The sequence below is a fragment of the Papilio polytes genome, unplaced genomic scaffold (assembly GCF_000836215.1).
Source record: "Papilio polytes unplaced genomic scaffold, Ppol_1.0 DF823731.1, whole genome shotgun sequence".
Taxonomy (NCBI): domain Eukaryota; kingdom Metazoa; phylum Arthropoda; class Insecta; order Lepidoptera; family Papilionidae; genus Papilio; species Papilio polytes.
Genome location: NW_013525473.1, coordinates 2,465,969 through 2,478,941, shown reverse-complemented (window position 1 = coordinate 2,478,941; position 12,973 = coordinate 2,465,969). Strand labels below are relative to the sequence as shown.

Below are 12,973 nucleotides of genomic sequence, written 5' to 3'. Positions count from 1 at the left end.
TTATGGTTTGTTTATAAATGCACCTGAACTGTCACATTGTACTTGTGCATTATGAAGGAAATCTGTTCCTAGCTTATAAATTGGAACATTGGTATTCTGCCGGTGTGATTCCGGACGATTCCTTGATATTGTCACGTAGGACATCTGAGTACGGTCCTATAGACGGCACATTGCACGCCATTGTGTCATCAATCTGCTAACATAACGATTTGTCTATTTTGCAAATCAGATTTCTTTGTCTTTATACTATACTAGTTTCTGCCCGCGACTCCGTCTACGTGAAATTTAAATATAATAATAAAGAAATAAAAAAAATGTAGCCTATGTTACTCATATATAAATTACCTTTCTAACGGTGAAAGTTTTTAAAATCGTTCCAGTAGTTTTTGAGCTGATTACAATCGAACAAACAAAGTGTTCCTCTTTATAATGTTAGTATAGATCTAAACATCCGCATTTATAATTTGGTTAAAAGTAACATTTTAAAATTGTATAATAACTATTATCAGATTTTCTCCGTGTTGTTCAAGTAAAACATTCACCTTGCACTTTTAGTTTGTAAAGAATTTTTATTCCCTCTCCTAGCACTTGCCGGTATCGCTTTAAGTAATTCATTTAGCTTTGCGAAACTACGGCTCGGGAGTTGGCTGCACTCATTAATTTTTTTATTAAATTACTTCTACGATGTTAAGTCACGTAAAAAGGATTTTTGTACTCCTTGTACTTTATCTCCTTGTTTTCTTTTTGGATAGCAATAAGATCAATTAAATTCCAGACTATTCATTCGCATATAAATATGATTATATAACGTAACTTAAGAAATAACAAGCTAAATAAACACATAACTACATCCATTGCAATAAAAATATATTATACATATTACAATTTTCAAATAAACACACTTGTAATTACAAAGAAAAGATTTTTTCTTTTTCTTGTATCATTCAGAAATAAACATTATTTAATTTCTTAGCAATTCGGACCATACGGCTTGTCGCATTTGCCATCTCTGCATAGAAGTTGTCCTATAGCACCGGTGGTTTTATAAGGTTTTTGTTCGAAGTAATTACCTCTGAAACACATTTTTATTATATTCATAATTGATGCTTTTGTCATGAGTATTTTAAATAATCCTTGGAGATATTTAACACAAGTAACTAAATAATAAAAAAAAAACATCCATACACTTACGTCGGGCCATAATCACATACAAATAACGTTTTAATGTGGTTGTGCGTCTTAGTTTGTGAAATACCGCATCCTAAACGATTAGTATTCGACCAAACCATCTAAAATTAACAAATAAATTATAATGCACGAATGATTTAATAAGGATAATTTAAAAAAAAACAAATGTAGTTAAGTAAATCTAATAAATTGCTATAGGTATATATTTTACCTGTGTATAATGACCGAATGGGTTGATTGAAGTCAAAAAGAAAGGCACGAAATTATAGAATTTATGTTCTTGAAACCAGTTGTCCAAAGTATTCTCAATGTCAATCTTTGGTTCATCTCCCATATTCGAATAATAATTGTATTCATAAATGTTTTCACCAACTAAACTCCACCTGTTTGAATCTGGAACAGAAAATCGTTATTGTTTTATCCTAATCAAGATTTTTCTTTTTTTTCTAATGCGATATTTGCGTACCTATAGTTCTATCAGGGTTGTGTTTAAACTCTTCCTTTTCGGCCCATTTAGAGGCTTTTTCTGCAAGTTCTTCGTCCCATACCTGTACCATAACATGTTTTTTTCTTGAAAATTTAAATACATCTTAGCATATATTATTGAATTTATTCTAATAAACTAAAATACTTTATTTTGACAAACCATAAATTCCATATTGGATGCTCCTGGTTGACCAGGAACTAAACCTTTGGCAACTTTAAGCCGACGATTATTGTGTCCGTCGACGAAAGCTCGAATTTGTTCACATGTCAATTCAACACCTATAAAAAGGGTTTAAACGTAATTAATAAGTTTTTGATAACATTTAAATATCAAATTCACAAGGTAATTAACGAATATATTCCAAAGAAAATGATTCCCGTACGTTCGCAATATGCGATGCAAAGAACAAAAAGCAGAGCTAAAAAAATTCTCATCTTAAAGCAAGTTCTGTCTCCGCCACAACTTGAACTGAACAGGTATCTTCTGAATTATTTTCCATGTATGTCTACATCGATACAGTTGTTTAAATATACATTTCGTTCAAACGAATGTTTGATTAGTTAATTAAAATTTCAACGCTTATTTCTTCTTTCAGTATTAGGCTTTGTTATTCCAATTTATTAAGTACACTAACAAGTAATTATCTATTCAATATTATTCGGTAAAATTTAATGGAAATTTTATAATATGACGTGATGGTACAAATATGTAATAGATTTTTTTATGATTAGAATGATTTTTTATACATTGCATATATGACATGATCTTTTTGAAATTAAATTTTTTAATGTTATCAGAAATATTGTTTATTTATATACCTTTGTACTTGACATTAACTACTAGGGGACATTTTCAGCACGCAAACGTTACAGAAGTGGTTAGGCACTATAATCAAAGCTTATTAATTTATAAAGCCTAAACGACATAATGGCACAACGATTGTCGGTAAACATTGGGGCGGGACTTTGTAGTTTGTAATTTTCTCCTTGAGTTTCCACTGTTAATATACTTCTCAACAAACATATTGACGTCTCTTACATTTTCTTAGAATAAACAGAGATATCAATATTGTTTTCATTTGTTTCGCCAGTGGAAACTAGTATGCTGTCACGTAATGCACTTGTATCGATTTGACAATTTGCATAAATTTTCTGAAACACATTTTACATTTTAAATCACTTACTCGTAGTTACAGAAGGTACAATTCATTGTTTCAATCACAGAACAGAGCAAAGGAGGACTTATTGATTCTTAAAAAATATTTTCACATTCATTATAAATCCAGTTAGCGTTAACCAAAATATTTCTATACAAATTCTAATTTGTATTGTTTAGCTACATTTTAGGCGAAATTACACTTGCATGCAAGCTGCATTACACAATACTTGCATTAAACAACATAAATAAAGATTTCTTTAGTTATTTTAACCATGCGTTAGTTTAAAATACAGCTTCATGTAAGTTTTAGTAATTTAACAACAATGCTAAATGAATTTGCCAAAGTCTATTGTTCCATTATCGTAACTTGAATTTGGGCATCACAAAAGCCACAGTCCGTAATCTCATACAATTTAGTTAGGTACAGAGGCCCAATTAGAATACCCTTTGTTGACTGAGGCGCTCAAATCCCGCCCTTGTATGAATAGTACACACATTATGTTAGCAGTAGATGAATTAACTTCACATCACAGGACATTTGTAATTAATTAATCAAGCAAGTTTTATATCAATAGCACTTTCAGCCTTTAGCTAATAAAAAGCTGTTTACATTATCAAATGTAATACTAAACTTGGTAAAAGTATTTTGTATTCTGATCTGATTTATATGACTTTTTTTTCAGTACACTTTTTTATTTTATTTTAGAAAAGTGTAGTAAATAATGAAGTTAAAGACAACTTCAGTCTTAAATATTACTGAACACTAAGCTAAGTAATTGGCAATATTAATTTATTTCTTATGAACTCACTCTTATAGGCATAAAATATTTGACTTTTAACATGGAAAAACTCTGTATATCGTTACGAGAATCAGTTAATCGATGATGCGAAAGAGATGTGCCAGAAACGTGTCAACAGCGGGTCAATTATTTTTATCTCCGGCTCTAGTGTTCCAACGGAAACGAATTTTTTTTATTTATTACTTGAATTTAAAATTATAAAAAATTGTTTTTAAAAATATTATTAAAACCTATCACACTATCCTTTCTTCATTTAGATGCAATCATATTTAATTAAATTTACATTTAAACTAAAATTGGGTTATCAAAAGGGTTTTTGACAACTTTGTATGGGTTTACATTGAACCGATAATAAATCGCACTTTGACAAGCTTTGTATAAAGTTAATTTAAATGACAGACTTTGTGATGGATCGGCGAGATTATGTAAGCAAATTCATTTTAAATAAATTACAACGAACCCAGAATATTAATTCACGAACGTTATACGCCTTGTCTTTCAAGATAAAGTTATAATAATTTAATTATTTAGAATGCTTCTATAGAACGCATAATATATCTTTTATTTTAAATTCTTAAAAACGGCACTGATATCTAATGACGTCATATGTCCCATAAATTTAATAAAAAAAATAATAATAATAAACTTTAATTAAATAAATTTTCATTTGAAGTTCAGTGTAATTTATTTCACCAGTTCTATTAATTCATTGACGTCCTTAGTACAAAACAGAGTTCAAAGTGTAAATGAAACTGCAAAATTAATAATTCATGTTCGGCGAAAAGCAGATTTTCCTGGATCAAACTCATCGGCTTATAGATGAGTAACTTTCATTTCAAATATGTGTAATTAATGTGACATACGGATACGATAAGAGTAAAGATAAATAGTCCAATAAACCTTATTGTCAATATAAAAATAGAAAAAAACGTGCTAACAATGTCTCTAATGACGCGAAACAAACTTATTCTTTCAGAATCCAATTTATTTTCTCGAAAAACTTTAGGATTTACTTTCCGTTGGAAGTTAAGCTTATTTCTAAAACAGTTTTCACTTGGTTTACATTTTTTAGAATGACATCGAAATATGATAAACCATCATTTATCTTTTATTAAAGTAAAGATAAATTTTCGTTAACTTGTATGTAATTTACTTGTTAAATTGATTCCTATGAAATGTTTTTATTAAAGTAATAAAACTAAGTATCATCAACGTCTGCATATTTTAGAGTAAAGTTTGAAACTAGATTCGACATTCGACTGCAAACTAAAGGTGAAAATTTAATTTATTAGACCAATGTCAGGAATTGGAACTGATAAGAGTATATTGTCATGTATTCTGCGAATCGTATAATTTAGTTTCGTTCGCACAGGTATAGAGAGGAGTGAATTTTAGCCGTACGTCGTCGAAATTGGTTTTGCAACTAAGAGCAGTGCTCTTCGCTGCAGATTGTACCTTTGTGAATAATGCATGTCCCGATGTACATGTTACATTCGCGTAGTCCCTACTTTATTCTACGCGTTTTATCTAGCCTAGCCATTAAAGACACTATCTGTTACTTCTCGAGTCTTGATTTCGATCTATCCGTAGAAAAATTCTCTTAAAAATAAAACAACTAAAAACATCTCGGTTTACTACGACACGAGATAGTATACATTTGTTTTATTTTATTACCATAAATACTTAACTTTAATTACAATCGAAATATATATGTCACTGTTACTGGTCCGGGTCACATAATGTCAATTAATAACCAATATTCCGAACATTTAAATAAATACTTATATAACACATTTCTATGAAAAACACTCATACAACTGAAACTACTATTTACTGTTTCGAAATACAGAGGGTAAAGTTATAGCCATTTTCCTTTACCGCAGTAGTAGTGATAAATCGGTAATTCAGTTCTTATTTAGCGATGTAAACTAGTTAGGAACGGATCATGGTCACGCGGTCGACTTCAACTTCGGAACAAAATAATCCGATAGTCAGCTGTTTGCTCGATGTTGTTCGGAGTAATCATTATTGACCTCCAAAAAGTTATACTTTTTTGACTTGTAATGTAGAATATAGATATAATATCCAATAGTATGAATTTGAAATATTTTTTAAGCTTGTTAACACTGCATTACACCTTATTCAATTGTTTATTTTTAGTTTCATATTTCTCCGTCTCTGTATACTTTACTAACTTAAAAAGTAACTTAGAACCTAAATTATTTTAAATAACATGTAAAATAACGTTTCATTTAGAACAAAAGATAAGAAATAAAATTCTGTACCAGATGGACGACTGGCCATCGGCATCGGTACCTTAAAATACAATATAATGCAAGGGTTTCTTGTTCGATGTATTTCCCTAGAGTAATCTAATATTCACGAACAAAAGGCACAGAATAATTGACATGTCTACAAAATTAACTGTTCAATTACTTTTTTAAACATATTATTAAAGTTGGATGAACTCAATATGAAACGTAAATATGTTGTTAAATTAAGTTTTTATAAGAAAATTAATAATTGTATAATCAACGTTTTCAACTGTAAATAGCGTTGAGAATTTTATAACAAGCAAAAGGAGCTTCCGTTTCAAAGGATGTTTCATTAAAACTGTAATATGAAGGAAAGCAGACGAAATAAAAAGAATCTTTTGCTTTTTATCGAGGCGTTATTATATTTTAATAACGATGTTTATACTTCATTAGATGTTGTTTAATAAAGGATATATTCAAATATAGCATTTACTCGAAAATATGATAAACTAAATACATACAAATGAAAAACTGGGAATAAAACTGAATCGGGAAAAATTCACGAAAGTTCTACAAAAGGTAATGCAAAAAATGGACCCAAAAGTTTCACCTCTAGTAACAGCTAGATATGAAAACTAAATTCTCAAAACAAAGAATAAAATGATATCTTTATTAAGAAAAACCCCGAAGCAATGTTACTAGACAAGCGTATGGATGAGATTTCTACGTCTAGTCGGCGTCGGAAAGACAGTGAGTAACATTCGCTATATTTTATCTTCATCTTTTTTGTACTTGTATAAAAAACGTTATATAAATTATGGTCATTTGTGCTAGCAGTATGCAGAGATTTAATGATTCACTGATGCAGACTTTTTAATTGTAAGAAAAATATTGATTTTTACAATCAGTGATTAAGAATGGGACTTCTATAATGTCAAACAATAATCGAATGTACTTAGTTAATTAGGATTTTTTTAAGATTTATTTAATTTTGTTTTTGACCGAATAAACTTGCCAAAGCGTTGGAAAAAATTGACGATTTAACAAATATTTTTTATCACTTTTATGTAGTAGTTAGTTGATTATTATGTGTTTTATTTACTAGTTTATGTTACTTTTGCGAAGCTGTGACCTTCAATGTAGAAACAAATAAACATAATTTATCTGCTGACCCTCTTAACGTTGTCAAGATTGGCGTCAAGTGGGGAGCCACTTGTAGCCAGTATGCGCCAAACCAATCATTATTTGAGCCCCTTTTTATCTTTTCAAGCAGTCATTCATTGGATCAAATGTTTTATTTTCATTTTTTTTTACTCCTTACATGTTATTTCTGTAAATATTGTTGTTATATGTTTATTCTGTAAAGATGCTATGTTCTCGTTATTAAGTAAAATAAAATGTTTTTTTTTCTCAATTAAAATAACGACCAAATTTTTAAATGTGTAAAATAGAATTACTTAGATTACATTTTTGTCAAAGTAAATGGATGGATTAGTAAGCTTTGAAAAAAAAACACTTTGAAATATAGTTTTAATACTTCCTGAGCCTTTGTTTACTAACTAATGAAATATGGAACAAGGACAATAGTACTAATAATTATCTCTTAGTGATACGCAAAAGATTATTAATATAAATATTCGTATTTGCACACGATATACATAACACGCTTTATTTTATACGTGTATTCTATTCTTTAATATTTTTTTATAACATAAGGTGGCAAACGAGCAAGCGGCCACCGAATCCGCCAAAATGGCGAAGCGACCGCTGCCCATAGACATCCGGGATCGCAGAGGCGCTGCCTACCCTTATCCGACGGAGGAGGAGACGCACATAAAAAGTGGTAAAGAGAAAGGGACTTAAATTAGGCCTGCCGCACTACACTCATCAGACGAAACACGGAATTTCATTTCACGCCTTTCTAAATAACATAGAAAGTTCAATTTTCCAATATTTTTTTTCTTCACATTATTTATTTATCGTTTATCACATTATGACTAATTTAATATCTTATACTCATTTTATTTCCAATCAGGTGATATCGTTTCAATCCCCGAAAAACAATTGAATAGAAAACGCGATTCATTCCAAAGATATTTGTGTCTATTTCAGATATAGATAAAATAATTATAACGATTAGATCCGGAATTATCACAATAGTTCCGAGCTTAATTTGTCTAAGTATAGATAACACAAAATTTACCTTAATTACTTTTCTTCGGAAGTGTTTCGCTATATTCTGCTTATTGAAAAGAATTCAACTAACATCAGACAAATTTTGCGCTGAAAAAAACATTTGAAATACAATTTTAGATATTAAATTAACTATTCAGATAAACAGTAGTAGGTAGACAATGCAAAATCTAAGATAATATATACAATGTGTACACTATGACTATCTGTAAGTACACTTATACACATGTAATTCACTTGTCGTTTAGTTAGTAGTTGCTATCTTTGAGGATTAAGTTGTCTCGGGTGTTGTTTTCATATAGAAAATAATGTAAACATACATTACCTTCTTAACAACTGTAATATCCCCGGTTGGTTTATAATAAAGTAAACAAAAAATGTATCACATATCAACATTTTTTTTTTAATAAATTAATTGAAATTCTGTAATCTAATAAATAAATCTAATACTACGACAATAATTTTACTTAAAACTGTGCTCACTATACTTGACAATTATTACATTAACGCAAAACAACCGTCAACAAGAGAGGTGTTGCCAACAATACTTTCATAAACTTTATTACTTTATCTAGTTAAAAAATATATCATACTACCCACGTTTTAGTTAAAACATTGATATTGTCGGATGATTGTTTTAGTCTACCTACATATTTGGAATATTTATGACAATATACTCAGTTTACTAGTACCTTTGAAGACATCATATCAACAAAACAATATATTCAGTGATAAAGTAATTCTCATTCTCGATATCAGCGGCCTATCTGTATAATACGTTACGTCTGCTATAAAATATTATCACCTGTGCACCGAAAATATAGTGTTCCAGCGAATATCCGAGACGCCGTGGCCGTGCTGAATTAACAAAATAGTGCGAAAATAATAATAGTGTCAGCAAAAAAAGTGAAAGTGATTTATAAATTTAATAATTAAAAAAAAAACAAAATGACCATAACACCTGGAAATCATTTAGTAAACGTGATCGAAAGTGTAAGTGTTAAAAATACAGACAGCGAAACAAAATATAAACTAGCCGCTGATTGTAAAGCTGTCTTAGCCGAATTTATTTCGACATTACTTCTCGTGTTTCTTGGATGTATGGCATGTGTGCCCTTGGAAGGTTTCCAGATTCAACCACCATTGTACGGACCATTTGCATTCGGTTTTGCTGTTCTATTCAATATACAAGCATTTGGACATATATCAGGAGCTCATATGAATCCAGCGGTGACTCTAGGAGCTGTGTTATGGGGTAAAATGTCAATTTGGCTAGGAATAGCTTACATGATAGCACAGTGCGCAGGTTCGATTCTCGGATATGGTATACTTATGGGCTTGTCACCACTAGATTTAGTACCGAATGCAGTTTGCACAACACAACCTCATCCTCAAGTAACGATGCTACAAGCGGTTGCAGTTGAAGTTATTTTAACTGCCGCATTGAACTTCTTGAATTGTGCTGTTTGGGATCCGGCGAATGAAGCATCATTGGAATCAGTTTCATTGAAATTCGGTTTTACAATCGCGGGTCTTTCTATCGCAGGCAGTGAGTTGACAGGAGCAAGTATGAATCCTGCAAGATCACTAGGTCCGGTCGTTTGGACAGGAGCCTGGTCTACGCACTGGGTATACTGGGTGGGACCAATCATCGGCGGATCGATTTCAGCATTATTTTATAAATATATTTGGCTTAACAAAAGTAAAGAAATAAAAGATAAGTAAGGTATTATAAGATTTCGTATTTACTAAGTTGGATAATGTTTAAGTTATTTATTATACCTCATTTATGGTATGTATTAATTATGATTTGTGTGTCTCTTTATTTTTATATTCATCAAAACTAGTTTAGAAAGTGTCTAATATTTTAAAAGTAAATGTTCCAATTGTTGAAGACACTGTAAATATTTTAATACTGTCATGTGTTTACTTTGCTAATTCAATAAGCGTTGATAATATACATAGTTCTTGAACATTTTCGTTAGAATTGTGTCTTATTATCTGTGTTTTTGTATTCAACTTTATTAAAAAGTAAATAGGACGTTTCCTAAATGCAATCTGAGAAATCTATTAATATTCACATGTATTATTATTTAGATTTTCATAACATTGTGTTAGATTTAGCACAAACATTGAAATCTCAAATCAATATTGTAAATTATGGCTACTATTATTCGGCGTACCGTATAGCCTAAGATAAAATATACATAGATAAAATTATACAAATCATTGTTTATAAAAACCGTAATATACATTTTAAATTAAAATTTTAAAATATCATTGCGTGATCATTTCTTATTTCATTACTAAATCATTGCCATTTCCTTACACCAAAAAGAACCCAAAACATAATCTGACTGTCATTCTACAAGGCTTTACTCTATGAGGTACGTCCCCTCACGGACTCTTTGCAGAATAGTACCTATAATGCAACAGATAAGTAACGAATTCAGCCATTTACAATGCATTTTTTGGTTCCAAGTTGCAAAATAACAAACAATGTCTTATTCTCCTTATAATTAAAAAAAATGTCTTATCTAACTATCCATGCTTTTGTTCTGCTACAACTAAAAGGATTAATTACAAATATACTTTCCGGTACAATGACTTGAAATCAGATTAAAATTGCTAATTAATTTGATCGCGGCTGCAAACCTTTTGTCTATAACATTATCTACTGATAGTGAAACAGACAAAAGTTAATGATTCGACAATTAATTTGGAAGTAAACATATTTTGCTTATCGATGCTGTTATCAGATTCTTCAAAAAGTGCATAATGTCTTAGGGCCCGTTCACACACCAGATCGTAGATCAGAGCAAATTTTTATCGCAAATAAAATTGAGAAAAGTTTAAATTTTCCATACGCGTCTTTTATCTCGAGCTCGTAATAAGAAGTAGAATTAAACCTAACCTTGTTTTAATCAGGCTCAATTTCATATGTGATGAAAAATCTACTCTGCTCTTCGCCTCTGTCTGAACGGACCTTTAAAAGACTCGGTGCGTTATTTTGGGGAAGGAAATACAATATTGGTTAAAACTATCTACGCTTAGCTAAACTTAGCTAGTTTTAAGAAATGAACTAAGTGAAGTCAGTCAAACAAAGATAATTTAAGTACACATATATTTACATAAACACGCGATACATTATCTCATTCTGGGCTAGTAGAATAAATATAAAAATGCAAGTTTTAAGCCGTCAAATCCGAGATTATTCTAAAGTGTTGTTTTGTTGATAAAAATCGATTTGACGTTTATTAAATTTACTGCTCGAAATATTTACTAGCTGATAATATCGGAAACGAGTGCAATATTGCGAGGAAGGCACGTAAACACGATATAAATAACTAGCTGTCTCATAACGTTTATGCCATGACATACATACATTTTCTTATAAATTTAATACTCGGTATATATTCAAAAATATTACCTCTCTTTGCTCTTAGTTTTCCTGCAAAATTGTGTATGTCTGTTTAATTTCTTTTTAATAAGAGATTACGCGTCACGTGAACGGTGTTTCGGTAAAAATGTGTTTGCTATCCAGGTAACTTTTACTATAGTCGATAACATTGATATTGCTTCTAAAAGTCGAGCTAATTTTTACAGAGAACCAAATCCAATTGCAAAAGTGCTATTTGATATACAAACTCCTGCACAAAATGTAATGCAAACTCGAAAGAATTATTTTGTATCTTAGTTTTAAGCGCTTTTAACAGGCGTTTAATAAACGACATTTAATTGAAAATATACCAAGAAATACTAAAAGATTGAAAGCTTAAATGTTCTTTTAAATTAATTTAGTCTTTAAGTAAACTTAAACATAAACTTTTAGTGACATGAAATAAACGGCTCTAAGTAAGAATATCCAGAAATGCATTTATCTGTTATCTAGAAATAAAAAAGATCAAGCAAAACAATCTTATAGCCCCTCAGGGACCAAGAACTTTGACTGGAAATACGATCGATTTGCCTAAAAGCAACCGATTTAGGTCCACGATTTGAACGAACTAAGTTCGGTTCGGATTCAAATGTAACGTAAGAAACTTTATGTGGCACTCAATTCTAGCATTACTCGGAGAACATGATTTGGGAGTGAACGTAAAACTAATTAAACTATTATTTATCAATGCTTTCTCTGAATGGGTGAGGAGAAATTACAACTCGTTAATGCACTAAGTTGTAGGCAGTAAGTCAACTTGAAGACTGTAGTCGAACTTTAATTACTTTGATAACATAGTCTAACTTAGTCACACTTACTCTCTCGTATAACTAGGACCATGACATACAACCTGAATAATATCTAAATGAAATTATCGTTCGCTTCTCGTATATTGGCCAAGACCGAAAAATCTTGTCATTGGGCCTGCCGACTATAACCGCATCGCATAGTATCGAAGAATTTTTCCTACCATTTATGTACACAAATTTCATTCAGAATGTCTGTAAAGTTTTTTTTTACATTATGACTAGTAATTCGCTTACACGAAAATACAGCTTGCCTTTTCCTATTACCCCGTTTCAAAAATTAAAAAAAAACATTAAAAAGAAGTAATGTACATATAATATTACAAGACAATTTGTAGGTTTCGATTGCAACTTGACTCTGTTTCGCCACAGATAATGTAAGGGTTAGAAGTATGCGTTAATCAATTGATACAGTGGACGTAATTTATTTGATACTAAAATGACAATGGGATAAAGAAATTATTATATTACGAGCCCGCGACTTCGTCCGCGTGGTATTAGAAAACATACGAACTATATAAATTACAAAAAGCTACGTATCCCTCGGGAACCGGATATTTCTCGGGGATGAAGTTTATCCCATGTGTACTCCAGACTTTGTTTTATATCTGTGCCAAATTTCAATAAGATATGTTGAACCGTTGCAG

At 30.7% G+C, this 12,973-nt stretch overlaps 2 protein-coding genes across 2 annotated transcripts; one reads left to right on the top strand and one right to left on the bottom strand.

Moving 5' to 3' along the window:
• Positions 1-969: 969 nt before the first annotated feature.
• On the bottom strand, positions 970-8,151 carry LOC106103616 (GLIPR1-like protein 1). The gene is made up of 6 exons (XM_013283399.1): positions 8,092-8,151; positions 1,835-1,953; positions 1,655-1,736; positions 1,400-1,581; positions 1,192-1,289; positions 970-1,072 (listed from the first exon to the last, which is right to left on the bottom strand). The coding sequence occupies exons 2-6, from the start codon at positions 1,844-1,846 to the stop codon at positions 970-972; spliced, it is 477 nt and encodes a 158-aa protein (XP_013138853.1). The 5' UTR covers positions 1,847-1,953; positions 8,092-8,151.
• A 712-nt stretch (positions 8,152-8,863) lies between these two features.
• LOC106103613 (aquaporin-like) lies at positions 8,864-10,322 on the top strand. The gene has a single exon (XM_013283396.1). The coding sequence runs from the start codon at positions 9,030-9,032 to the stop codon at positions 9,804-9,806; it is 777 nt and encodes a 258-aa protein (XP_013138850.1). The 5' UTR covers positions 8,864-9,029; the 3' UTR covers positions 9,807-10,322.
• The last annotated feature ends 2,651 nt before the right edge of the window (positions 10,323-12,973 follow it).

What these genes read in the sequence shown, in the direction of transcription:
- LOC106103616 (XM_013283399.1), bottom strand. An exon ending in CATTCGGTCATTATACACAG is followed by an intron (nt 1,290 to 1,399) that starts GTAAAATATATA and finishes TGTTAATTTTAG; the next exon opens with ATGGTTTGGTCGAATACTAA. An exon ending in GTATGTGATTATGGCCCGAC is followed by an intron (nt 1,073 to 1,191) that starts GTAAGTGTATGG and finishes AATGTGTTTCAG; the next exon opens with AGGTAATTACTTCGAACAAA.
- LOC106103613 (XM_013283396.1), top strand. Translation starts at nt 9,030, where the DNA reads ATGACCATAACACCTGGAAATCATTTAGTAAACGTGATCGAAAGTGTA.